The sequence below is a fragment of the Pararge aegeria genome, assembly GCF_905163445.1.
Source record: "Pararge aegeria chromosome W unlocalized genomic scaffold, ilParAegt1.1 SUPER_W_unloc_3, whole genome shotgun sequence".
NCBI classification, from domain to species: domain Eukaryota; kingdom Metazoa; phylum Arthropoda; class Insecta; order Lepidoptera; family Nymphalidae; genus Pararge; species Pararge aegeria.
The window spans coordinates 530,230-558,148 of record NW_024396989.1 but is presented as its reverse complement, the minus strand read 5'-3'; the positions used below and the strand labels follow the sequence as shown (position 1 = coordinate 558,148).

Below are 27,919 nucleotides of genomic sequence, written 5' to 3'. Positions count from 1 at the left end.
CGCCATTTGTACCTTTGCCTCCGCTTATGTCTAGAATTCAGTTGCATCAAGAAAGAAGAAAGAAGATAAAAGATAGAAGCAACACAATGTGGAAGATCTACGTGCATCATTCTAAGGACATTTGTCTTTAATTTTTTTTCTAAATTTAATTCTCATCCAAATTTACATTATAGTTAATTAAATGTTTCTCATACAATATTTTATCCAATATTTTAGAAGATGTACGTCGAATTACTGCAATTCTTAATTTTTAACACTTTTTAAAACAACCAAAAATTACAAGTTCTCTCTCAGCTTTGTTAGATGCCTTATAATTATCAATAGGTGTTCTGGGCCAAAATTCGTTCTCTTTTCTATTGCACGTTACCATTTATAACTTTATCAATATCCTTTCGCTCGGATATTTCATATTAAATATTCAAATTACGATGAACATACAAACAAAAATCGGCAATTAGGTACTATTTCCTTAACTTCCAACGACTGCACTAAATTGGATAATTCTTATTTCTTTGTTTTTGTTATTGTCAAGACAGGGTTCATACCCTGTCTTGACAATAACAAAAACAAAGAAATAAGTACCTACTAACTACTTGTCTGACAATAACAAAATTCTAAGAAATCTACCATAATTAAAAAAAAAAATACAATAAAATTGTAACTGGATAATCCTATCCTGTACATTTATTATTGAAAAAAAAAAACAATCCAGGAAGGCTTAAATATCGATAGAGAACCCAAAACAGATTTTTATTTCATTTTTTTCTGGATGTCAGTTAGTTCGCGCCCCCTGTGGGGGTGGGGGTATATTGGGTCCCCTTTGGCAGGGCATAGAAGATTTTGTCCATTTTACACAATAACTTGACAATCATAAGTTATATCTACAACAGATTTTTATAAATTGATCTATGATCATATGATGTATTATAAACGTATGATTGATAATATGATCCCGTTGCTGTAGAAATTGGGGTGTTTTTTTTATAAAAATAAATTTTAATACTTTACCTTACAAACTAGATAACATAATAATACTTATTTATGTTAATTTCAAAGAAGTTATACTTGTGGAAAGATTTTCAAGAATGAATCAAAGACGGGTTGGGGCTAAAGAACTTTTTATGTTTTGTATATGAATGATTTCACAACACATGAGTAGTGCCTTGGCCCCCGCTTATGTCTAGAATGCAGTGACATCAAGAAAGAAGATAGAAGAAAAACAATGTGGCAGACGTTTATCATTCTGATGACATTTTGTCTTTTTTTTTTTTTCTTTACTTAACTTATTGGCAATGTTAACGTGATCGGAGGTTTTAAAAAGTGGGTGATTAAATACCTCATCCGTTCGTTTAAATATGTTGAAATACTACCCGTAGGTACTTCATACTTACTACATATATACTTATAATCAAACTGTAACTGGAAAATTTCTGTACATTTAATATATTTTGAAAATTTTGACCGGGGGATGCTTTATAATCGATACTGAGACCAAAACTGATTTTTATTTCATTTTTGTCTGTCTGTCTGTCTGTCTGTCTGTCTGTCTGTCTGTCTGTCTGTCCGGGCATCACGTGAAAACGGATTGAACTACTGAACGGATTGAAATAAAATTTGGTGTAGTGGTAGCTGATATTCCGGGTCAAAATATAGGATACTTTTTATCCCGATAGACAATAAGTTTCCTCCGGGAAATGGGATGAAATTTTTTATCAATTTTACTTCATAGCTCCGTTAAATTTGAACTAATTTTTATAATTCTTTTTTTATTTGAAGGTGTATACAATCAAACCAGTTTTGTCTAATTTTAATGAAGATCTGAGAAATATTGTCGGAGATAAAGGACATAACTCTTTACCCCTACCCTACTAATATTATAAATGCGAAAGTTTGTGAGGATGGATGAATGGATTGATGTATGTATGTATGTATCAACTAAAATAATGACAACTTACTAACTCAGTATACCACGTAAAATAATAGTAGGTACATAGCTAGCCGCGATGATTATGATGTTAGCATCAGATCTATTGACTCATACGCAGACGAAGTCGCGTTGGTCCGCTAGTATCTAATATAATATTAGGTTTGTTTATTTGGCACTTCCAGTACGATTGAAAAAACTTTACGTTTGGGATCTGATTTATTAAGTTAGATGCAGACTTTGATGCAATAAAACATTCGTTAATAACAGCTTATCATATAAATTTAGACCAGTGCTTTATAAACGAGCCTTACTTACAGGATAAAGCAGAATATAAATAAGATTGTTTTATCTTGTCTAATAGTTTTTACAAATATGTGACATGAATACAAAGTGTTTTAACCATATTGTAATTAGTATTATGACTCAGTTTATGCAATCTTGAAAAGATTCTACGGACACCATTGATTACTGTCATCTGCTAAATGTTATGAAGTGACTAACCGGCTGTTCTATACTAAAATGGAGTGGTATTTGATGCTTCAATATTAGTCGTGTACACGGTTTCTGGGTTTTCTTAATTCTGTGGATTAGAATAGCCTTGACGTCTTTAACTGTATGACGGCCGTACGGTCAGATATTTGTTTAAATTACGTAGGAACTTAAATTATTGTTTGTTGTCTTATGTAGCGGTCTCCACATTACAGAACTAGATGGCTCCACAAAAATCATCTTCCTATTGTTACGATCGAGCGTATCCCCATAGCTCCCATGCAGTGGGAAGATCTTCCTCCGAGCGGGTGATCGTGCTCGGTGACCGAGGACCGAACATTCATCATTGGAAGTTGTATATATAGGCATCCTTTGTAAACACTTTGCTAGCGCGATGCAGGATTTTTGTGGCGCCATCTAGTTCTGTAATGTGGAGACCTATTTGCTTATTTACTTGATTGGCTACACTTATTTGATTGGTTCTTTTGTGTGAATACAGTGTGATAAATAATTCAGTCTACTTTCAAAGTGACTTAATTTACAGAACAACATATATTTAATTTATGAGTTTTAGCGGTGGTGTAATATGTCGTTTAGTCTGAATAACTCCTGTTTTAAGACAGTTTTATTATTGTCGAAAAGAGGTGCTACATGTTATTATAAGCCAAATACACTTTGGTTTGTTTTCATTTGTGGGTTTACAAGTCAGAAGTAGGATGTAATTTTTAAATTTTTTTATTAGTGTTTTTACCTACACTTGAAGGAATTATCAATTTTATTAGAAAGCGCTCCGTCGATGCCGAAATTAGTATATGCCTTTCACATCAGTCTTATAGCGACTGTAGCGTCATCTAGTCATCGACAGATAGTCGCAGGTTCAAATTCTGTCGGTTCCGAAAATTATTATATGCATTTAAAAATGTATAAAAAAAGTGGAATAAAAATTCACGTGCCTTTGACAAATTGGGTAGGTCAGTTGAATCTTAACGCTTAAAACTGCTTTACTTTAGAGTTAGAAGCCACCGAGTTTCTTGTTGGTTCTTCTCGCTAGGATGTGGCATTCCGAACCAATGGTGGATTCTTTTGACATTATTTGACTTACCGCGAATGTTTATGTTACGTGATGTCGGTAGTTTCCAAGCAACCGGTTTTTTGTATAAATACCGGCGCGTTTTGATGCAGAATACAGTCTCTTCCCAGAGACACTGTGTAACCAACCAATGAATAACATCTGGGAACATTAATAGTTTTACAGTAGTACAATAGTTCAATTTCTTGGATAGATTCAATGGCATTTTGGAAATTATATAATTAAAGTTTTGATATAATAAATAATTAGTTAACATTTTATTTGCTGGAGTTAAATAATATATAAGTCTTGTTAGATAAATTAATATTAAGATTATTGAAGGAAAGAAGAATTTTAAAGTCTTTTAAAATACATTTAATAATAATTTGAATATTTTTTTGAGATGTTATTTGGATTTTATGTATCACCGTGAAATTTAAACTGATAATCATAAAAAGATTTAACTTTTGTTAAGGAAGAAGTAAAATTTTATGCCAAATGCTATGCGTAAAGAATTAAGTCTTATATAATATAATTCAGACATACAGGTTGGGATATAAACCAATCAACCGAAAGAAGTTGTCTAGGCTTCAGCGGCATCAAGAAACAAGATGGAAGAAAGTCAGTGTTGAAGATCTACGTTCATAATTACAGAGTATTTTTAAGCAGTTTTTAATTCCAACGACATTGTAATTTTAAGAAATCCCGTGGTACACCTTTGTCTTCCTGAAAAAAAAGTAGTCTGTGTTACTCTCCGACAAGTAAGGATAGACAAACAAACAGACTTTTGTTTGGGACTTTCAACTGACCTATTCAATTTGTCAAAGGCACGTGAATTTACATCCCACTTTTTTTTTTATACATTTTTAAATGCATGTAAAAATTTTCGGAACCGACAGGATTTGAACCTGTGACTCTCTGTTAATGACTAGATGACGCTACAGTCGCTATAAGACTGATGTGATAGGCATATACTAATTTCGGCATCGACGGAGCGCTTCTCGCTAGGATGTGGCATTCCGAACCAATGGTGGATTCGTTTGACATTATTTGACTTACCGCGAATGTTTATGTTACGTGATGTCGGTAGTTTCCAAGCAACCGGTTTTTTGTATAAATACCCGTGCGTTTTGATGCAGAATACAGTCTCTTCCCAGAGACACTGTGTAACCAACCAATGAATAACATCTGGGAACATTAATAGTTTTACAGTAGTACAATAGTTCAATTTCTTGGATAGATTCAATGGCATTATATAATTAAAGTTTTGATATAATAAATAATTAGTTTACATTATATTTGCGGGAGTTAAATAATATATAAGTCTTGTTACATAAATTATTTAAATTGTGCTTTGTAGGAAAGAAGTCCTTTAAAGTCTTTTAAAATACATTTAATAATAATTTGAATATTGTTTTGAGATCTTGTTTGGATTTTATGTATCGCCGTGAAATTTAAACTGATAAGCAGCAAAACATTAAACGTTTGTTAAGGAAGAAGTCAAATGTTATAGCCATTGAATTGCTTTGCGTAAAGAAAAGTCTTATATAATATAATTCAGACATTCAGGTTGGGATACAAAACAATCAACCGAAAGAAGTAATGCTGATGGAACGATTTTCAAGATTTGAATCAAAGACGGGTTGGGGCAAAAGGCCCTCTTGTAGGTTTTGGTATATGAATAATTACAAATCCTGCAAGTTGTACTTTTGCCTCCGCTTATGTCTAGGCTTCAGCGGCATCAAGAAAGAAGATGGAACAAAGTCTGTGTTGAAGATCTACGTTCATAATAACAGAGTATTTTTAAGCAGTTTTTAATTCAAACGACATTGTAATTTTTAGAAATCCCGTGGTACACGTTTGTCTCCCTGTAAAAATAGTAGTCTGTGTTACTCTCCGACAAGTAAGGATAGAAAAACAAACAGACTTTTGTTTGGGACACAGTGAGACCCACCCCGCTGTCCCAATTTTGGATTCGTGGGCTTTAACGGTTTAGCCGCACAGGGGTTGACAACGCCAATTTCCTCAAATTCCGGGCTGGTACTGAAAATTCTTTAGCAGAAAAACACAACTCAGTCCCATCCAGTATTCGAACCCAACACCTCGGGATCCGTAGTTGAACATGCTAACCATTAGACCAACGAGGTAGTTACGTGTCAATAATGCATGAAAAATTAAAAAGGCATTTAAATAAGGCCAGCGCTCATTTACTTGCGACAAATATCAATTACTTAATTGCACACCCTTATGAAGTGGTCGATAGGGCATTAGAAAACGAGGCTGCCCTTTTGGCAGCGCTGGGAAAATAAAAATTTTTAGTATCGCTTTTAAAAAATGGCTTGAAAAGTAAAAATAACAGAGTGGTAGAAAATTGAGTACGTTTGTATCCACAAGGGGACTTTTTTTGCATAATTCAATTAAAAAAAATACTCTGATTTATCTGAACCTCAAATTCATATTTTTCTACTAGCGGACCCTCGCGACTTCGTTCGCGTTTTTGTCAATTGAGAAGCTAGAAAAGATCTGATGCTAACATCAAAATTATCGTGGCTAGCTATGTACGGGTACCTACTTTTATTTAACGTGGTATACTGAGTTAGTAAGTTGTCATTGTCTTAGTTGATACATGCATACATACATACATACATACATACATACATACATACATACATACATACATACATACATACATACATCCATACATACATCCATACATCCATCCTCACAAACTTTCGCATTTGTAATATTAGTAGGATGGTACGCATGTATTCGATCGTTGTCCCATACGCCTTGCGACTTGCTGCGATCTGTCAAGAGTTATGTCCTTTGCGCCGACAATATTCATTAGATCTTCATTAAAATTAAACAATAGGTACATGCTCGATAGTATACACTTTCAAATTAAAAAAGAGTTATTTAAATCACAACGCAAATTTAACGGAGCTATGAAGTAATTGATAACAAAAAATCTTTCCATTTTCCGGAGGAGACTTATTGTTTATCGGGATAAAAAGTATCCTATATGTTAACCTGAAATATCAGCTACCACTAAACCAAATTTTATTTAAATCCGTTCAGCCGTTTTCACTTGATGCCCTGACAGACAGACAGACAAAAATTAAATAAAAATCTGTTTTGGACTCAGTATCGATTATAAAGCATCTCCCGGTCAATATTTTCAAAATATATTAAATGTACAGAAATCTTCAAGTTACACTTTTATTATAAGTATAGATAGATTACTTGAACGACAAAAAAGGTGGGTTGTGAATTGCTCTAATTTCAAAGCCAATGAAGTGAATGAATTTGTATTTAAAAACCTTAATAAGTAGTGACTTTATTTAAGGCTCGTTATAAAACTGCTAAGAGTAAAGAAATAGACGTTGTCCACTATATTACTTTGCGCATCGACAAAACAACAACACTGCTCGAACGGTGAAGGGCAAAATTTTGGAGGAAACCTGCATGTCTGAGAGTTTTACATAATGTTTTCAAAGGTTTGTGGAGTCCAGCAATCCTGGCCTGGGCCAGCGTGGTGGACTTCGGCCTTAATCCCTTCTCATTGTGGGAGGAGACCCGTGCCCTGTAATGGGCTGGTAATGGGTTGATATGATGATGATGATCATTCATTTATTTAAATACAACTTGTTAACCATAAAAAATTAAAAACATGTTAAACCTAAATTTATTTTTTACTCTTATGGACTGAGAAGTACCTACTTGAGTAAGATAGGATAGTAAGAACTTTGTTTTCTAAAAGTGTGCTTGTACGGTGTGCAAAAAAACATCATTAAGAATATTGTCTTAGTGAGCGGGGAAGTCTTCAATCTTTTAGTAAACGGGTTGTAATTATAAGTTAGAGTTATTGCTGCTGAACAAATTCAGTATTGAATCTGACTCGATCAATTCTAACGTATTCATTGTTTATAAATAAGTCAAAGTCAAAGTCAAAAATATCTTTATTCAAGTAGGCCCACAGGTGGCACTTTTGATGCGTACATAAGAACCACACGGTAGTGAGATGATGGCGATAACCACATTCGTAAACTTAAAACTAAAGCTACGAGGGTTCCAAACGCGTCCTGGTCTAAGAAGAAGTCCACAACAAACTTAGCCGGGTGTTATATTATATGTGTAATAAACATCAAGACCAATTAGAAGTAACAAATATTTTGTTTGAAGAGAATAACTAAGCTGATCAACATAAATAACTAGCTGTTCCGGCAAACTTCGTACCGCGTAAAATTCTTTTTTATGAATGTTATATTTTAACACTTATTATCCTTTTCCGGTCTAAGAGGAATCCAAAAAATTAAATTATAAATGGGGTAACTAATAAAACTTTCTTTTATATATATATAGACTAGCTTTCCCCGCGAATTTCATTTCGCCTTAATATTTGTAACTCTCAAACGGTCACATCAACCTTTCAACGTTTATAGACAACATGACGTGCGCTGGCAGTTGTGTTTTATTACAAATGAACTTTTAGATGTGTTTTGATTTTTTTTTTTTTGATAAATATTATATTTTAATATGTATTATCCTATTCTGGACTCACAGGAATCAAACTAATTAAAAATAATGAAAATCGGTCCATCCGTTCTCAAGTGGTGTAACTAACACGACTTTCTTTTATAAATATAAAGATTAATTGTTTCTGTTACTAAAATGCTTAATGAAATCAGTGATCAAGTTAGTTGATCGAAGTCTTGCCTTTACTTTGACTAACGTCTACTCTTCAGCGAAATCAACATTCAAGAGAGAAGAAAGAAGAACGAAATTATTTGGATATGCTATTTGGAAAGATACTATCTATGAGGACACCCTTAAAAAGTACTACTAATACCTATTTAAGATAAATTATTAAAATTTCATATAACGTAAATTTAAGATTTGTTGTAAAGGCAACTTAAATAAATTTCTAACTGTAACTAATTAAAATCACATACAAGTGTATGTATAAATGTTTCAGTATGGGCGTGTGTGTGTGAAACCCTATTTTACGATATTATCTAGGCCCCTAAAATTTTTTTGTTGATATAAACTGAAACTCTATTTCATTTGAGACTGTTTTTTAAAAAAAATTTAATATCGTATTTATGTTTATGGTTTACAATATTGTGATCAATAAAGTTTGTAAATAAAAACTTTATATACATAAATCAACCCAACAACGGCCAACTAAAGGGCACGGGTCTCCTCCCACAAGAGAAGGGGTTAAGGCCGTAGTCCACCACGCCGGCCCATTGCGTATCCACGTATGGGCTCCACACACATTTGAGAACATTATGTAGAAGGCATCAGGCATGCAGGTTTCCTTACAATGTTTTCCTTCACCGTTGAAGTTAGTGATATTTTAATTACTTGAAACGCACATACTTAAGAAAAGTTAGAGGTGCGTGCTGGGATTCGAACTCGCCCTTCCGGAAAATGAAGTCGAGCTTTTACCCAGAGTAGCCCAGTGGCTATCACCGCTTCATTTTATTTCGTGTTCATTAGTTTTTTTGTATTTATATATTGTATCTTAAATGCAGAAAAACAGCATATGCTATGAAGACACTTTTTTGGGAAGATATTAAGAAAATAACAGATGGGTTGGGGTTAAGGCACTATTATCGAACTATTATTACGATTCATTATTATACTTCAATATAGTGCCTCAACTTCCGCTAACGTCTAGTCTGCAGTGACGTCAAGATTCAAGAGAGAAGGAAGAGGAACGAAAGAGGATTTCGACTAATTATAATTTCAAAAAATTCGAATAAGTGAGTTCATGTGATGTGGTTAACATATGGAGTCACTTTTTGGGAGATTTGAAAATATAAAAAAACATAGACGGGTTGGGGTTAAGGCACTCTGTGGAATGCTATCGATGGTTTATTTTAATATTTCAATGTTGTGCCTCAACTTCCGCTCACGTCTAGTCTTCAGTTGCGCAAGACAGAAGAAAGAAGAAAGAAGAACGAAACACGACTTAGCGAATTATATTGGATAGAAGCAGGCGTTACTTTGCGGAAATCCATAATATATTATGAAAATCAAGCTTAATTTGCTATACTCCGCGAGCAGCAGGAGAATCTGTTTGGTGTGGAGAATACGGATTGAAGTAATTATAAATTACACCATACAGATTCTCCTGCTGTTCGAAATTCAATATCAATAAAGGTACTTATTTTGATAAAAACTAATTGAATACCTAAGTACGAATAAAAAAGGAAGATGTGGTGATATAAAACCTCTTTGCCATTCCACAGTTGTATTGTGGTCGCGTTCGAATATTTTAATTAAGTATAAGTTTATTTTGTAAAACAATATTGATGTATTTTCACGTCTCTTCTTAATGTTTTGCATACTCTCAAAAGTAATTTCTCTAAATATTTTAAACTGCTATCTTTAGAACACTTTTTTGGGGAGATTATACGAAAAAGGAGCATAGACGGGTTGGGGTTAAGGCACTCTGTGGAATATTATGTACGATTAATATTAATATTTCAGTGTAGTGCCTCAACTTCCGTTCACGTCTATTCTGCAGTGGTGTCAAGATTCAAGAGAGAAGAAAGAAAAAGAAGGTTTTATTTATTTACTTGTCCTTAACTTTAATGATACATGAAGTAATTATTTTGGAAAGACTTGAAGAAAAAAACATAGACGGGTTGGGGTTAAGGCACTATGTGGAATATTATGTACGATTAATATTAATATCTCCATTTAGTGCCTCAACTTCCGCTCACGTCTAGACTGCAATGGCGTCAAGATTCAAGAGAGAAGAAAGAAAGAAGAAGCTTTCATGTATTTACTTTTCCTTAACTTTAAAAACGCATGAAGTAATTATTTTGGAAAGACTCGAAGAAACAAACGTAGACGGGTTGGGGGTTAAGGCACTCTGTGAAATATTATGAACGATTCATTTTAATATTTCAGTGTAGTGCCTCAACTTCCACTTACGTCTAGTCTGCAGTGGCGTCAAGAGACAAGAAATAAAAAAGAAGGTTTAATTTTTAGTTAAAATAATAAATCAATTATTAAAATGTTCGCATATAATATCTGGGTCTGTATATTACACTCAAACTTATGAGATATCGTCCATTTCCCGTTTAAATGTCTCATGGAGAGAACTTTATACAACTTTCCACGATGCTGAGCTTACATTGGTAGATTTTTCGTATCTACTTGCCCCGAGTTTTTGAGCTTTGAGCAAACATTGTTTGAGAATTTGTGTATATTGGGCTGGCAGGGGCTTTTATCACCAGATGTATTTAAGACACATTTTTCGTTTGATTACACACGATCTTTGAAGTCCTTTACTCATATTCATGCAATGAACAATGAAATTGCTATTAAATTCGAAGTAGTCGTTCTATATCGAAAATAAGGTTTTTATGTAGTAACTTGTCCTTAACTTAAAAAAAAACATGAAGTCACTAGTTTGGGAAGATTATAAGAAAAAAACATAGACGGGTTGGGGTTAAGGCACTTTTTAAAATATTATGAACGATTCATTTTAATATTTCAATGCAGTGCCTCAACTTCCGCTCACGTCTAGTCTGCGGTGGCGTCAAGACTGAAGAGAGACGATAGAAGAAAGGTTTTATTTATTTACTTGTCCTTAACTTTAAAAATACATGAATGAGAAATAGTAGTCTTTATTGCGGCCAATAAAGACTCCTATTTCTCTATAAGTATTGATTTTAATAAGAAGAAATTGTCACACTAAAATTTTTTTAATCTGTTCAATGTAAACAATAATAAGTAAGTAGTATTTTTTCTCTTTAAGGTAGTTTTGCTTAGAATTTGAAACTTCTATCTATACTGGAACTGGCTGGAACGAATTAACTGTTTTGGAAGACTCAAAACCAAGATGGGTTAAGGTTAAAGGCGGCCTTTGTGATATTATATACGGTTATTTCTAATATTGCAAAGTACTGCTTTGACTTTCACCACCGTCTAGTCTTCAGTGGCGTCAAGATTTAAGAGAGAAGAAAGAAGAACGAAACTGGTTGTAAGATAAACAAGGCTCCTTGGAACCCATTAAAGTTCTACTAATACATGACTAAAGTAATAATGACCTTCTTTTTAAATGACGTTTATTTCAGTTTTCATATAAAAGGAACCTAAAAAAAATGAGTTAAACTTTATCTTATAATTTAATGACTGTATATCGTATTTCCGGGTGAAGTGTGACGTGCACTGTAAAAAATATATATTATACGTATGTTTATTACTAACACTAACAAATAAATTGTACACATAGGAGAACATAAATTAACTTGTTTGCTAGCAATGAAGCTAACTCATTAGAATTCAAATAATAACTTGTGTGTGTTATGTGTGTTGATCATTTAAGTTACTTCAACCGATCCAAACCGACTGGCAAGACGTTTCAAAAGTGCTTAAAAACTAGGCTTACTTGATATAAATAATTGAAATTAGAATTTAACGAAAACATTTGGCACTTCTAATTATGGCATTGATGTTGATATGCAAGTTGTATGTTATAATAATAATAAATAGAAAAACATACTACAATATAAACACTGCCATCTAGTCCCAAAGTAAGCGTAGCTTGTGTTATCTATAATTATCATAAAACTTTAACTGAACGATTTCTGTACTTAATATATTTTGAAAATTTTGACCGGGGTATGCTTTATAATAAATACTGAGTCCAAAACAGATTTTTATTTAATTTTTGTCTGCCCGAATCACGTGAAAACGGATTTAAATAAAATTTGGTATAGTGGTAGCTGATATTTCGGGTCAACATATAGGATAGTTTTTATCCCGATAAACAATAAGTTTCCTGCGGGAAATGGGATATAAATTTTTATCAATTTTACTTCATAGCTCCGATCCGATAAATCCGATCTGGGCCTTAAAGTATCTCAGGTATTTTTTATCGCACCATAGGTAATAAGATCTCGTAAATTACAAAAAAATACTTTCTTGTCCTTAGGACACTTCTTGTCTTATTGAATACTAAATTGAACAGTGCAGTTTACTAGACTTCATAAAATTACTAGTTCTGAAATCTTTGAGATGTCTCTTAATAAGTTCAAAATTTATATAAAACGTAAGCTTACAGAAACGTCCTATTACAATGTTAAGGATTACTTAAACCACATAAAAGGTTGGGTGTGAATTGCTCTAACTTCAAAGCTTAATATTAATTTACTGTGAGATTGTAATAACAAAAAATTACCTGGCTAAGTTTGTTGTGGGCTCTTCTTAGACCAGGGCGCGTTTGGAACCCTCGTAGCTTTAGGTTTAAGTTGGCGAACGAAGTTATCACCACCGCCTTAGAATTATGTAAACATAGGTGTATGAACGTGCCTGTGATAGGCCTATATGAATAAGGAATTTTTGAATTTGATTTTGAATTGAAATTGACTTGCGAAGTGACTAAATCTTAAGTTATTTATGTATTGTGCAAAGGCCATTTATCGGTATTCGGAAGTCGTTAGTAGTATTCATCGACCTTGAATGTAAGCCCAGTATATGATATGGTTGTCACATCGTGTCTTTTTTTCACTACTTATAATTGTATCTCTAAATGTATTTATTTATCTTACAAAGTTATAAAATTATAAACTTCGTTGGGAAGATTTTCAATAATAAAAGCAAAGACTGGTTGGAGTTAAGGCAGTCTTTGAAATATTATGTGCTATTGATTTTAATATATCAATGTACTGCCTCCACTTCCGCTGACGTTTAGTCTTCAGTGACGTCAAGATTCAAGGCTTCTTGGAAAGGAGGTACTACGACTGACGACACCACCCATAAAAAGCATCAGTATATGTGACCTAAAATCATTACAACTATAATTATTCCAATGACTTAAAACCGCAGTTAAAGGTACGTGTGAATAACTAATTATTACCTACGACCGTAACCTTTTCTGTGTTTCTATAATAATTAGTAATCACATTTGATTTGTAACTGTTTGTTTTATGTTTTAGTGTAAGTAAATAATTGAGGTCAATAAGTTTGTATTTTGCTTCAACGGTGGAGGAACACATCGTGAGGAAACATGCATGTCTGAGAGATTTCCACAATGTCCTAAAAGGCGTGTTGAGTCCAACTTTTTTATCTGACATATTGACAAGAAAAAAAAAATTAACTCATAGTTTCGTGTAAAAGAAGCAACCTATATTAAGTGTAAGCGGCGCAGTGCAGCGGCGCGGTATCAATTCAATTAATTACGGTCTCTTATTAGCTTATAAAAGAAGAAATATACATTAAAATACGTAATATGTTATGTTCAGGCAAATGGACTAAGATAACGGATGAGTTTTTATGAATATTATAAATAATACTTATCATATTTCCTTAACATGGTAAACCTGATATGATTATATAACGTAGCGGACCTAATATGATTCTATAACGTGGTAAATCTTATAAGATTCGTTAACGTAGTAAACCGAAAATGATTTCATAACGTGGTTAACCTAATACGATTCTAATCTGCTTTGCCTTGCCCTGCCTTGACGTCTTACGTGCAGATACCCAAAGCAGAACGCACTGCTGTAAGGCACACTCCGGTGTCCATGCGCTGTTTAATTTAAATACGCGGACATCACCGCTAGAGGTACACTCTCAAAAAGTGTCCATGCGCACTTGTAGGTAATCTCACTGACTCGGTCTTTTAGGGACGCCAAACATGTAAGTAACGAACTACTAAAAAGTACACTACGTGGACATGCGCTGTTTAATTTTATTGCTGTGCATTTCTCTCACAAATTAATGCATAGTAATACATGGGGGGGGGGACTCACAATCGAACTTGTTTCTATTCCGAGTTCGGGTAGGAGTCCACCGTTGCGCTGCGTGTGTTGGAGCTCGCAACTACCATTATTTCAATAAGAGATAATGGTACCATAAAATACTTCTTCCTCTACTAAGAGAAAGGAGTGATACATGGTGAACCCACTATGCCGTTAAACGGAGATATGAATGCCTGAAGTAGGGAGACGAACTTGGCTGGAGTTGCAAGAACTATGTTATTAAATAATCCTTAAAATCCTTAATGTTATGGAACTCTATTTAGGTTTGTGTTAAAACAATTGAACTGCTTCCTTTTTTAAAGCTCAAATACTCACTTAGACAATAGCGTAACTCAACATAATACTCTCTCTTGGATTAAAGTCATTTCCCAATGCGTGGTTTTGCCTATAATCAGCTGGGCGGGTTGGTGTGCACAGAAGATGGTAGTAGTTTGAATTGGTTTTTCATTTATTGATATTTTCTTTTTTAGTAATATTCTTACAAAAGCTGACCCATCGGTCTGGTGCTCAAGTAGCTGGCGTTTATTTAGTGCAATAGGAAATAACGGCTGTTTCTTAGCACAATACCTTTGGGTTCTCCACTTCGACGGCGCAACTACATTTTCTGTCGATGATTGTGTGTTTAAATGAATTTTGACGTGACAACGTCTTATAAATTGGTTTGCCGGGTGACACTTCAAGAAACTGCGTTACGCTCCGCTCACGTTATGCGCTCACAATGAGAGCGAGTGAGAGGCACGCGTCCCTTCCACTCGGGCATGGTTAGCCCGCCTAAGAGCGAGAGAGACAGACATAAAAAGTGAAAGGCACGCGTCCCTTTGTAGTAAACGCTGTTTCATTGTACGCAAATGTATTGCAAGTTATTGTATGTATATTTGTATATAAATACGTATGTATGTGTAAAGGTAAAAATAAAATTTTGTTAATATGAAATTCAGTGCGAGATTCTTTGTATAAATTAATGTTTTAAATATAATTCTTTGTATAAATAAATGTTTTAAATTGTTACTATTATTTCATCCTTCTTCCTACTATACGAATGAATATTCACATTAAAATTATTTTACCACTCAAAGTCGTTGTCACGTAAAACTTTCGCCCGTATACCGACTTTACAGGCAACCAATTTTTGTGTTGTAATTATATTGTGAAACTCTACACCGCGAGTCGCTAGGTTTGTGCCCTCTAGCATGGAATCGCAGAAAAGAGCTGTACGGTCAATATATAAACTTAAATCATGCGAATCCCTCCGTGAGAAGTTTAAAGAAATAGGCATACTTACTGTAGCTTCACAATATATTTATAACAATATAGTATTTGTAAGACAACATATTAGTCTTTATAAACAAAAAGTGGACATAAACAGTCGACTTACAAGAAATGTTGTCAAATCAGTGTCATCTGCATATCGTCTGCGAAAGGTACAGAAGTCATTTGTGGGATTGAGTATACGCTTTTATAATATGATTCCTAAGGTGATTTTGGACCTGCCAATGCCTTATGCATTAAGGAATTTGTTAAAACACATTTATTAAATTTCTTTTCTCAATTGACAAGGTTGCTTGGAAGCATCCGGGCCGCTTTCAGCTCTCACAAGATAGATTTTACATATTCACATTATTTCAAAATGTAATACTTGAATATTTAATGGTGGGAGTTGCAAGAATAGGAGAAAATAAAGACGGGTGCTGCTTTGAGTTACTATATTTATTAAATATTATTGTGAAACTCTACACCGTGAGTCGGAAAAATGTTAAAAGGTTGTGCTGTACAAATTCCGTATAACCGACACTGAACCCAAAACTTAAATTATTGTGTCAGATAATTATTGTGAGGTAATTGTGTCAGATGAAAATAAAACAGAAAATATTCCGGTTTAAAAAAAGCTTTTGGCTCGCACTGGCTAAGGTTAAGAGCAATAAGGGCCATAGAGTAAGAGAATATTTTTTATCTGGGGAATGAATGCCAGACCACTAGATACAACTATACAACCCAAAAAAAATCACTATCCCTACTAATATTATAAATGTCAATGCAAGTTTGTTTTTTTACGCTTACACGCAAAAACTACTTAACCGATCACCATGAAACTTTGTACACATATTCTTGGAAGTGTTAGAAGTAATATAGGATATTTTTTATCCCGACATAAAGCTCGATTCCTTTGGGAGAGGGGATGAGTGTTTGACGATTTTACGCCATAACTCCGACAAATTATAACCGATTTAAATAATTATTTTTGTACTATAGAGTTTATAATATGTGTTTCATTTTGCCCAAACCTTGGTTAAAGATAGAGGACAGGACTCTTCAGCGGACAGCAGTAAACCCCTCATTTAAGGCTTAGTGATAGTGAATACTTTATACTTTTGACGGCCGAGTGGCGCAGTTGGCAGCGACCCTGCTTTCTGAGTACAAGGTCGTGGGTTCGATTCCCACAACTGGAATATGTTTGTGTGATAAACATGAATGTTTTTTAGTGTCTGGGTGTTTATCTGTATATTGTAAGTATTTATGTGTATTATATTCATAAAAAAATATTCATCAGCTATCTTAGTACCCATAACACAAGCTACGCTTACTTTGGGGCTAGATGGCGATGTGCGTATTGTCGTAGTATATTTATTTTTTATTTATTATTTACTTTAAATTTTTTTTTACATCTACAACTAAATTTAATGCCACATCAAAAAACAAAATCAAACGCAGACGAAGTCGCGGGCAACAGCTAGTATATAATATAAAAAAATGTTTTATGCTTTGAATCATAAATAGCCTATAACAGTCCACTGCTGAACTAAAGGCCTTTCCCAACGGGAGGGTTTGCCGTTAATAACCCCGCTGAGCAGGTCTGTGATTGTAGTAGTAGATTAGAAGACGCTCTAGACGTCTAATGTCAAAGCAAAAATTCTAACCGGTTTCGATACTGCTAAATTAGGCCATGGGCTCTGATTTCCTGTCTCATATTTTCTTATACCTAAATGTAAAGTTCATTACTTCAAGTACAAACTAACATTTTCGTGGTTAACCAACATTTCTTAAGCATAGATCAACGGGTACATACCACGATAATATTTTGGATTTGTCGATATTTCGACCCAGTTGCATGGATCGTGGTCACGACGGGACTGCGTAGGCACGAGATGTCAAGTTGGATGTCACGGGCAGAATCTTACTACCCGCTTTCGTGTTCAAAATATTATCGTGGTATGTACCCGTTGATCTATGCTTAAGAAATGTTGATTAACCACGAAAATGTTAGTTTAAAATCTTCATTAAATAAATTGAATTTAAGTCAAGAAAATTGCACTACTGACATGTTGAGGGTAGAGCTAGTAAACAAAACGCTTCGTGCAATACCTATCCCTTCTAATAATATAAACGTGATTGTAAGTTTGTTTGTGACTGTGACTGTAACGCTTTCACGCGAAAACTACTAAGTTGATCTTCATGAAACTTTTTATACATATTCTTGAAGGTATTAGAAATAACAGTATACTTTTCATTTCAAAAAAAAATTTACGTAAGATGAAAAAATGTTTGTGAAAAAATCTAAAATTCTCATATTATATGATAGGTGTAGACTATCTAGCAGTATATAATTGTTGTATATAAATGTCCCTATATAATTTATTGAAGCACTTTTGGAGAAATTTGAATAAAATGATTTTTCTCAATTGGAATTACCTTCATTATACCTGACTGACTGTTCGAGATAATTAGTTATGCAACGTGAGGTCGAAGTTCAGGCAACTCACCAGCAATCTAGGTCCTGTCACATCAACCTCCTCTATATTATTTATATCGAAGAAGTCGATGGACGTGGATCTGGATTGCACAATCGACGATCGAGAAAGAAGCAAGAAGATTACATAATACACTTTTTTGTCTTTCAACGTTTATTTACGCAATATATCCGATGATTTTAATTAATAGTTTAGTTAATAAATAGCATGCTATTTAGATACTTAACTGTTAATAAAAAATTTTGTTTGCTATTTATTAGATTACATGATACACTTTTTTTTGTCTTACAACGTTTATTTACGCAATCTGTCCGATGTATCTATCTATTCAGTGGTAAAAATAACACACAATTTTTTTTTATTAATAGTTTAGTATATAAATAGCATGCTATTTATACACTAAACTCAGTGTGTATTTATATAATTGATCATCATCACCATCATTGATCCATAATAAGGCACGAGCTCCTCGCAGAATCAGAAAGGCAAGCAAGTTTTCTCACGATTTTTTCCTTTACCGGTAAAGTAAGGACGGACGGAGGAAAACAAATGAAGATGAAAGAAAATGCATTAATTGATGTTAAGTGTTACAGACAAAACATCTTATATCAACATAGAATGTCTGTCTGTAACACAAAATTTAAAATGAGTACCACTAAGCATTTGCCATGAATTTTGAAAACGTTAAACGTTAGCATACAGTTGATTTTCAGCTAAGACCCGAGTTGAGTACAGCAAACAAAATTGAGAAATAAAATGAATTGAAGCATTTAATACTTACTAAGATCTCTCAGGCATGCAAGTTTCCTCACGATGTTTTCCTTCACCGTTAAAGTGAGTGATATTTAATTGCTTGATTTGAAATAATTTAATGTATGATATATTTGAATTTTCGTGTGCTTATAATATGTGTATAGTAAATACGTTCTGAGATTTTGCTTCAGATGTACGCATCGTTTATTGTTAAACAAAGTATACATCTGAAGCAAAGTGTCATTCGTTGTCTTTTCAGGTAGCATGTTATTATTTGGTCGATTATGCCTCATACATACGTAACGATTTATCGTAGCGATAAATCTGTGCAGACCAGTTTGCGCAGTTTTGTCGATCGTGTGTATGAAAAATCGTTGTCGATAATCGTTCGTCGGTGGCAGTTGCAATTTCTATCAGATAAATCGTTGTCGATTACATTTGCACAGTTTTATCGTTGCGTGTGGACGGCGATCGCTCAGTTCGGCAGTACTTCACGGAGCTTGCTAGTGTGCGCACGTGCACATCGCTTTCACAGAAACATGTCGGAAGACGAAAGAGTTGGACAGCGCGAACTACTTCAAGATTTTATAGAAAGCTACAGAAACGAAACTTGCCTTTGGAAGACTACAAGTAAGGATTACCACGACCGCAACAAAAAAAATGCCGCCTACGACAGGCTAATCGAAAAATACAAACCCATAGATCCAAATGCCACCAGGGATACAGTGGCTAAGAAGATTAATAATCTTCGAACTACATATAAAAAAGAGCTCAATAAAATAAAAAAATCGTGTAAATCTGGAGCAGGGACTGACGAGATTTATAAACCTCGTGTATGGTTTATGATTTATAAACCTCGTTTACTTTGAGTTATTGAGTTTTTTATACGATCAAGAAGTACCAAGACCATCTACATCGAATATTGATGATGACGAAAATGAGGTAAGTTTTTATTTCTGAAAAAATATTTATTGCTTAATTATATTACTCGAATACAAGTCCTGTATTTTGACATTAATGAACAAAATTGTCTTGCCAAGGAACTTTCCCTTCAGTTACAAAATACGTCATAAATTGACTTCTTATCTGATTTGCTGTTTGAATTGTACGGCCTTGTGTAGTTCTTTGTAATGGTTCAAGTGTTGAGTCGTTGGTTGTGAATCCTGACGTTATCGTACCTTCCTCATTATGTTCACTATCGAAACATTCTGAAGGAGCGTATGAATTAAGCGATGATGACATCAAATAATTATGCAAAGCACAGGTTGCTCTTACGACTGACCCAATAGTTTCAGGCGACATATTCATTTGTGTTCTGTAAATTCTGAACCTCGCCGCTAGTATACCAAAAGCGTTTTCGATTATACGGCGTGCTCGCGATGTCCGATAATTATATATCTTCTTAATTCTACTATCTAAGTCACTTTGCCGAAATGGCTTCATCATGTCCTTTCTTAGAGGAAACGCGTCATCAGCTACAAATACATATGGCAGTATTCGTGGACTATTATGTAACCTTTCTTCTGTAGGAATATTTAACGCCTTTTTTTCAAGTTTTTCATAAAATTTTGTATTCAACAATACTCCGCCATCGGAAACCCTTCCATTTGTCCCAAAATCAACTAACAGGAATCTGTATTTTGCATCAACGATTGCTAGTAATACCATACTGTGTCTATGTTTATAGTTATAATAAAACGAGCCACTGTTACTTGGGGGCACGATTTCAACGTGCTTGCCATCAATAGCACCTAAACAGTGAGGAAAGTTCCACTTCTGCTCAAATTCTCTCGCTATTATTCTCCACTCTTCTTCTCTTTTTGGAAACTGTAACAAAATGAGTACATGATTAGTATAGTAATTTCAGGAATATAATAGTTCTTCTATTTTACAGACGCAGTCAACCACCGGCATTAGCTCAACGAGCTACGATTGTCCAGACACCGATCGAGACACACCAACACTGGCCTATTCCGACAACGAATCAGACACACCGACCCCGGCAAACCGTTCTGACAGCGAACGAGCTACATCAATCTCGGGTCGTGTTCGGCCAAGACCAAAAAAAAATACATTAACTGAAGACGTACTTAAGTCCGTAAATGATCATTTTAAAAGGCCTAAACAACCCGATAATCGTTTTGAAGTTTTTGGCAAAAATGTTGGGATGAAACTACAAGAGTTACCAAAAGAACAGAGAATTATAGCAGAAAAAATAATTAATGAAACTCTGTTCTTGGCTGAAATGGGTAGCTTAACTATATCACACACTGTAAGAAAATATGATGACTTTGCAAATACTACTTTTTCCACACAGCCACACATTCAAAACTTTTCCTCTGAGCCACACATACAAAACCTTTCCACTCAGCCACAAATTCAAAACCTTTCCACTGAGTCACACACTCAGTCACACACTCAAGTCATTTACACTCAACCACACACTCAAAATCTTTTCACTCAACCACACACTCAAATCATTTACACTCAACCACACACTCAATCATCAATAGAATTTACATCACCATTAGAGCCAGACCATACACAATCTGATAATACAATTACTTCCTATTTACGTAATTTTAATGATTAATAAAAAAGTACTTAACTTATTCGTAAAATGTTCTTCAATACGTCCTAAAAGCTTAATTAATAAATAATTTGTTGATTAATATAGTATTTTTCATTCCTTACCTTTAAGTAATCTTTCCGTAGAACCTCGTACAGAGCATCACAGGTTTCAGGGATTATTTGGCTAAGAGCTTGCGGTGATATTATTGTAGAAAACTTCATACATAGGTAGGAACGTCCTGTAGCTAGAAATCGCAGTGTAGCAGTTAATCTTTCATGAGGACTTATAGCTTCTCTCATTACAGTGTCTTGTTTCTTTATTAGTGGAGAAACTAAAGCCAGCAGATTTAAATATGCCTCTTCATTCATCCTTAAATAGTTATGCCAATCTTGCGGAGCAAATTTCAACTCGCATAACAAGTTGGTATGAGAAAATTGCTTCCTTTTCATGAGCCAGTCTTTACACCATAGACTCCGCTTCTTTTTTTTCTTTAAACACATAACCAGGCCTAATATAGCAAGTGCGTCATTATCTTCCATTGTTAACATGTATCTTGCGCGAGCTTCTGCGGAGAACTGCCCGATCGACGTCGATATCGGAGGCGTGTGGAGGCACTAGGAACGTTCGATTTATCTGCACAGTCTGAAATCGCTACGATAAATCGTTACGTATGTATGAAGCTTTAGTTTGTTTGTTGTCCGTGTCGTGTATTATTCTCTGTACGAGATTCGATCGTACTTCAAACAAACAAATTGACTAGATATACTTACTTCAGCAGGATCAAAGTATTATATTTGTGTTTAATACATTTTATGTATCTTAGTAAAGGATATATTTGTTAGGTAATCAGTATATAGTAGATGCTGCATATAGTTCACATTGTATGGAATAATATATATATATTAATAAGTTATCGTATCGCAAGTTGTATGTACTCGTATGTATGTATAGAAATCGAAATATTCCGATAATTTTCCTGTTCACTCCTACTTTTCCACATTAAAAAAACACGTTTAATTCTAAATTGTTAGAATGTGTATATGTGTGTATATTACTTTTGGTGTTTGTGTTTTTATATACGAGTACATATCTTAATAAATTGTTACACATAAGGTTACTAGCTGTTGCCCGCGACTTCGTCTGCGTTTGATTTTGTTTTTAAAGTATTCAGTATCGCTAAGCCTTAAATTAGTATAGTAGTAAATATATATATATATATATATATATATATATATATATATAACATGTGACTGTCAATTAAATATAGACAAATAATTTGCAATAATATAAAATTGCTAAGCTATCATATCTCTTAAGGTGGACCAGACTGCTCACGGTGTGCCATTTTAATTTAAAATCAATTAAGTAGTTTAGAAGTCCATCGCGAAAAACATCGTGACAGGAGATTTAGATACTTTAAAATGAATGTGTTTATTTAAACTCTTCAATAAAAGATTCTTATTAAGTTGCTATCCTTTTTGCCGTTCAGTCCTTGTGGCTGCGACATACGTTAAGTGTTGTCTGAAAATACAAACAAAAAAGCCTCACTCGCGCATTGCCGTGCGCTGTGGTCGTAGGTTAGATTCTAATTTTTATTTCAAAATCTAATCATAAGATTTATCTTTGGGCTGAAGAAATTTTACCAAATTACCCATTACCGTCAGCAACTCAAGTGGGTAACTGGTAGTGATAGACGAAATATGCATATTCATACACTACTTTATTCTCTTCTCTGTAGTCCTATCTCTCCGCTTTACCTTAAAGAGCGTTTTTCCTTCTCTCAGCATCTTGTCAGTCTCCGGTCAGCGAAGGACAACAAGCTTGGTATTCCCTTATCTCGCTCTCAGCGCTATAACGAATCATTCAGTGTTAAAGCTGTAACACTATGGAACTCGCTCCCCTGGGAAATAAGTCACTCCGAAACCATTCACCTGTTTAAACATCGCTTTAAAAAATATTACTTATCTATGTAATTGAGTAATATGAAAGTTTATAATAGCATAAATTATAGCGGTATTTTTGTAGTAAATGTAGTATGTATGTTCATATAAGTTCATTTTATTTTTTGTAACATCCTTTATACACCACCCACTTTCCACTTTTTATCGGCTTCGTACGCTCAGGTTGCCTTTGAAAGATCACTTTTAGTGATAAGGCCGCCTTTACTAGCATTAAGTACTATTACTGTTTTCCTTGTATTTTTCCTATTCTATTCTATTCTATTCAATCCCTGGCAATTTGGTTTTTTTTTTGTTATTTCTATGGTCTGATACGGTTCGCACCATATCAGACTACAAGATCCTTCCATGGCTTCCACGACATACCTCGACAGCTTCCGATTATAAACTTTCAACATTTTCTGTGAGTTGGAATTTCGCTTAAAGTAACGCTCTCTATTATATTCCGGGGAAATTTAATTAAGAATTATTATTATGACGTTATCAATTGTCTTTAACAGTACATTGCTGCAACAAAGGGCTCTCCTAACAGAAGGATTTGGCCCGCATTCGCTAGGCAGTTTGATGGCAGGCACAGTTTTTTCTCACAGTTTTTTTTTCTCTATTTATTTAGGACTTTTATCCAACACGGATATGCCGGCCATATCATCAAATAAGTAACATCGAACATTTTAAAAAATAATTCTACTCTTCGCATGATTAGAACGTCTCGTTTCTCTTTTCAAATCTGTTTCAAGAGGTATGTCTTATATGGGGTGCCAGGTCGGGTAACCTCCAGGTGAGTTCGAATGTTGCTCTTCCCCGCAAACATGAAGAGCTGCATTCGGGCCGGTGCACCCTGGAAACATCGTTTAGCAATTGCTCTTATGTCACAGTGGCGTGCACAGAGGGTATGCACAGGGTATGCAGATGAAATACAATTAAGAAAATCTGCAGCAGGCTTTTTATAACTCTTTCAATGCCTATCCTTAAGTTTTATATACCTCGCACACCCTGTATGCACACCACTGCTTATTAGATATTGCTAGCCGATGGCTGATGACCCGACGAGCTAAAGAAAGCCATTCGTTAATCAAAACCAAACCAAATTAAACAATCTGAATATTTTTATCGTTAAGTATCTTTGTATTTCTATCACGATTTCTCAGGAACATTCTTTCAACACCAAACTAAAGAATGAATATTGCCTGAACAGATTTGAAAAAATATGCATCGTATAGTAATAATGACTATCTCAAAAGGAATAGTATGTAGCGCGAGTGTTCATTTCTGTCGAATCTCTGGCAATGTAGTATAGGCCCTGTTCCCCCCAGATTTTCTGGTATTCATTGATACCAGAGAAGTGGATGGAAAAGGATCTAGATTACAAAATCGACGACGAAGAAAGAAGCAAGAAGTTTTTTTTTTTAATATCTGAATTTAGTGCTGGCAAAAAGATAAAACAATTGACAATTTCTCCTTACATAAGTCGGTTATAAATATACGTAGAAAACCACAGCACTGATGTTAAATTCAAAAAAACTCATCAATTAATTTAACTTCCATTCTTATGCTTTATTTTTAATAAACTTTTGAATCTTTCTTCTTATTCTTTGACTGACTTTCTTACTGAGTAATCTGGAAATATTTCTTATAAACTTTTGAAACTATCGTCTCATTCATACTTGTTTATAGACTTGTTTACTGAATGACTGAATACTTTGGAAATGTTAAGACTTGCAATATAGAAAATATTTAGGTGTATATGAAACATTAAAATTGCAATGAAACGCTAAATTGTAGAGGATCAGAAAAAACAAATAGTTTGCGATGGTTACTACATTTACTCATATAAATGTGTATTTATGTAGCCCAATATCTAGGTAATATTTAGTATGATATATTTTGTCAAAAGGGTTATTTGAAGATGGTCTCGGTTGGTTTTAAAAATAAAATAACGGGCGTTCTACGAATAATCCAATTGACTACTTTAAGAAAGGCTGATAAAAGTAATAAAAGTACCCACTAGGTATATTGTTGCATAGTAGGTGCTTTACTTACGGGTTCTCACGGTTAGAATTACCCGTACAATACTCGTATACCTTTGTTTTTTTTTTGTAAAAGCTGAATTAATCTGGTATAATATATATACTAATCTGAATATATATATATTTTTTAGTAATAATTGACGATCCAAGTAGATGGTGCACCTGATGGTAAGTGTTGCTCTGTTTATAGGCGACGGGAAAACCTTTAAACAGAAGAAAACTTCACAGGGCATGCGAGGAGCATTTCCTGCAACATATGTATATCTATCTATGTATATCTCTGTTTTTTTCTATCTAATCTAAGTTAAGGATATGCTTTAAAATACATATTTACCATAGTGTGCTTTGCATTCAATGTACACAGTGATTTTTTTATCAACATTAAAGTCTCTAGTAATAATTATAGTGTTTTATCATTGTTTTATCCTTATCTTACAAACTTTATTCGTATGTTGCTGCCACAGATATGTGACTGCCATCATATATATATTTGATTGTTTTAAGCTTATTGAATTTTTACTTAATTACCTAATTTTGAGAACCTTTATTTTTATTTTTTTATAGTTTTTTTATATTGCTTATTCAATAACGATTTCTCAGGAACACTTTCTTTCAACCACAAGTTAAAGTTAGAATAAATGCCTGAAGTGATTTGAGAGTTATCGAGTTACACTGGTCATAATAATAAAACTTCTTGTTGCTGTTGCTATTAATGCTATAAAAAAAACCTAATGATTTTTTACATTTTTATGTGTGTGTTTTTACCTCCAATTATTGTAACTAACAAAATATCAGTATAAATTAGAAATAAAAAAAATTATTAGAGAAATCCTTTATGCTGAAACAATCTCAATTTTAATAGCCATCAATGTCTTCACATACACGCATTATTTTTTTAATTCCTATCCTCCAACTTTTACCCTATGTTATAAGTTAACGAGATTAAAAACCATTTACCGCCTTCATCTTTACGTTTACCCTAAAAATGTTTTTCTTCATATTATTTAACAATATGTCAGTGTTTACTGTAATTTATTTTAAAGTGATGAACTTGAAAACACAGCTTCTAAACTAAGCTTCTGCGCCCAAGGCCGCATACGGATGGTCAGAAGACATGGCGGGAGTGTACAGGATCCTTTTCGACAATGGAACTCTAAAAAGCAGTTTGTTGTTGTGTATTCTAAAACACGTTTCACTCAAACAGTTAGAACGTTACCTGGCAGAAATGATTTTTTTAAAATACTCCCATCCTGCTCGGTAACTTTCTTTATTGTATGAATGACTTTCTCAATAAGAATAGTATGCAGCGCGAGTGTTCATTTCGGTCGAATCTCCAACAATTTAATTTAGGTCCTGTTCCATCCATGTTTTGTGGTATTCATTGATACCAGAAAAGTGGATGGATAAGGATCTGGATTACAAAATCGACGACGAAGAAAGAAGCAAGAAGATTAATTTGTATGTGAAGAATATAGTGCTGGCAACAAAATGAAACAATTGTTAATTTCTCGTTTTATAAGTCGGTTGAATATGCACGTAGAAAATTAGATGTTTAAAAGCCTCATCACATAATTAAACTTACATTCTTCATGAGAAGGTTATTAATGCTTTATTTGTAATAAATTTTAGGATCTATCTTCTTATTCCTATACTTTTACTGATTTACTTTACAACTGACTAATTTGGAAATATTTCTCATAAACTTTTCAATCTATCGTCTCATCCTTCATTTATCAATTTATTTTTCAAGTTACATCCATGAAACTTTGATTTAAGGTTTCGATTAAAAATAAAGAAATACGTTTAAGGGGATAAAAATTCATATGAAAGTTTCTGATTTTCTAAGTAATTTACGTTTATATTTTTCTATTTGCAGCAATACATTTTTTTAAACCTCTGTAGTTAAAATTTACTAAATCAAAAATCGAACTTAACGTGAGCCAAGCAGCGGGCGGGCAAAATGCTAGTTTTGATATATTTTTCAAACTGTCGACGAAAGAACAAAAGGGAAGAAGAAGAAAGAAAATGCATTTATTGATGTTAAGTGTTACAAACAGTACATCTTATATCACTGTATAAAATATTAATATGTCTGTCTGTACCACCAAACATAAAATGTATACATCTCAGCATATGCCATGAATTTTAAACATTTTAACCTTAAGCATGAAGTTAATATCCAGCCGAGACCCGAGTGACATCCAAGGAAACAAAAATTAATATTAAAATAAAGTGAAGCAGTCAATTTCTACCAATGTGATGAAAATATCAAAAAAAGTGCGGTAAATAATACGAAAACCATATAAATTGCTAATTATTTCATAAATAAATACGGTTGTATTTTATTTTATGTTCGTTAGCATTAACCGATCAAAAAAAACATTTTTTTGTTTGAGACGTCATACTTCCGATGTCCCATTTTTATCAGGTCAAGATCTGTTGAAGGGGTCCTCGAGGAATTTAGGGAACTCTTCAAATATCATAGGCCCACCTATGTATAGCAATTTGAGTATTTTTTAAAAGTAACTTGAGCATTTGCTATCGTAAAACATTTGGTCGTGATGATGAAGACCACGGACGGCCACCGAAAC

General features: G+C 33.8%; 1 protein-coding gene across 1 annotated transcript in view; it reads right to left on the bottom strand.

Moving 5' to 3' along the window:
* Positions 1–21,999, bottom strand: part of LOC120636817 — a 29,793-nt gene extending 7,794 nt beyond the window's left edge. Inside the window, 2 exon segments of the mRNA XM_039908380.1 lie at positions 19,950–20,598; positions 21,466–21,999. Of these exon segments, the coding sequence (XP_039764314.1) occupies positions 19,950–20,598; positions 21,466–21,891 (1,075 nt within the window). The 5' untranslated portion in view covers positions 21,892–21,999.
* Between the last annotated feature and the right edge of the window lie 5,920 nt (positions 22,000–27,919).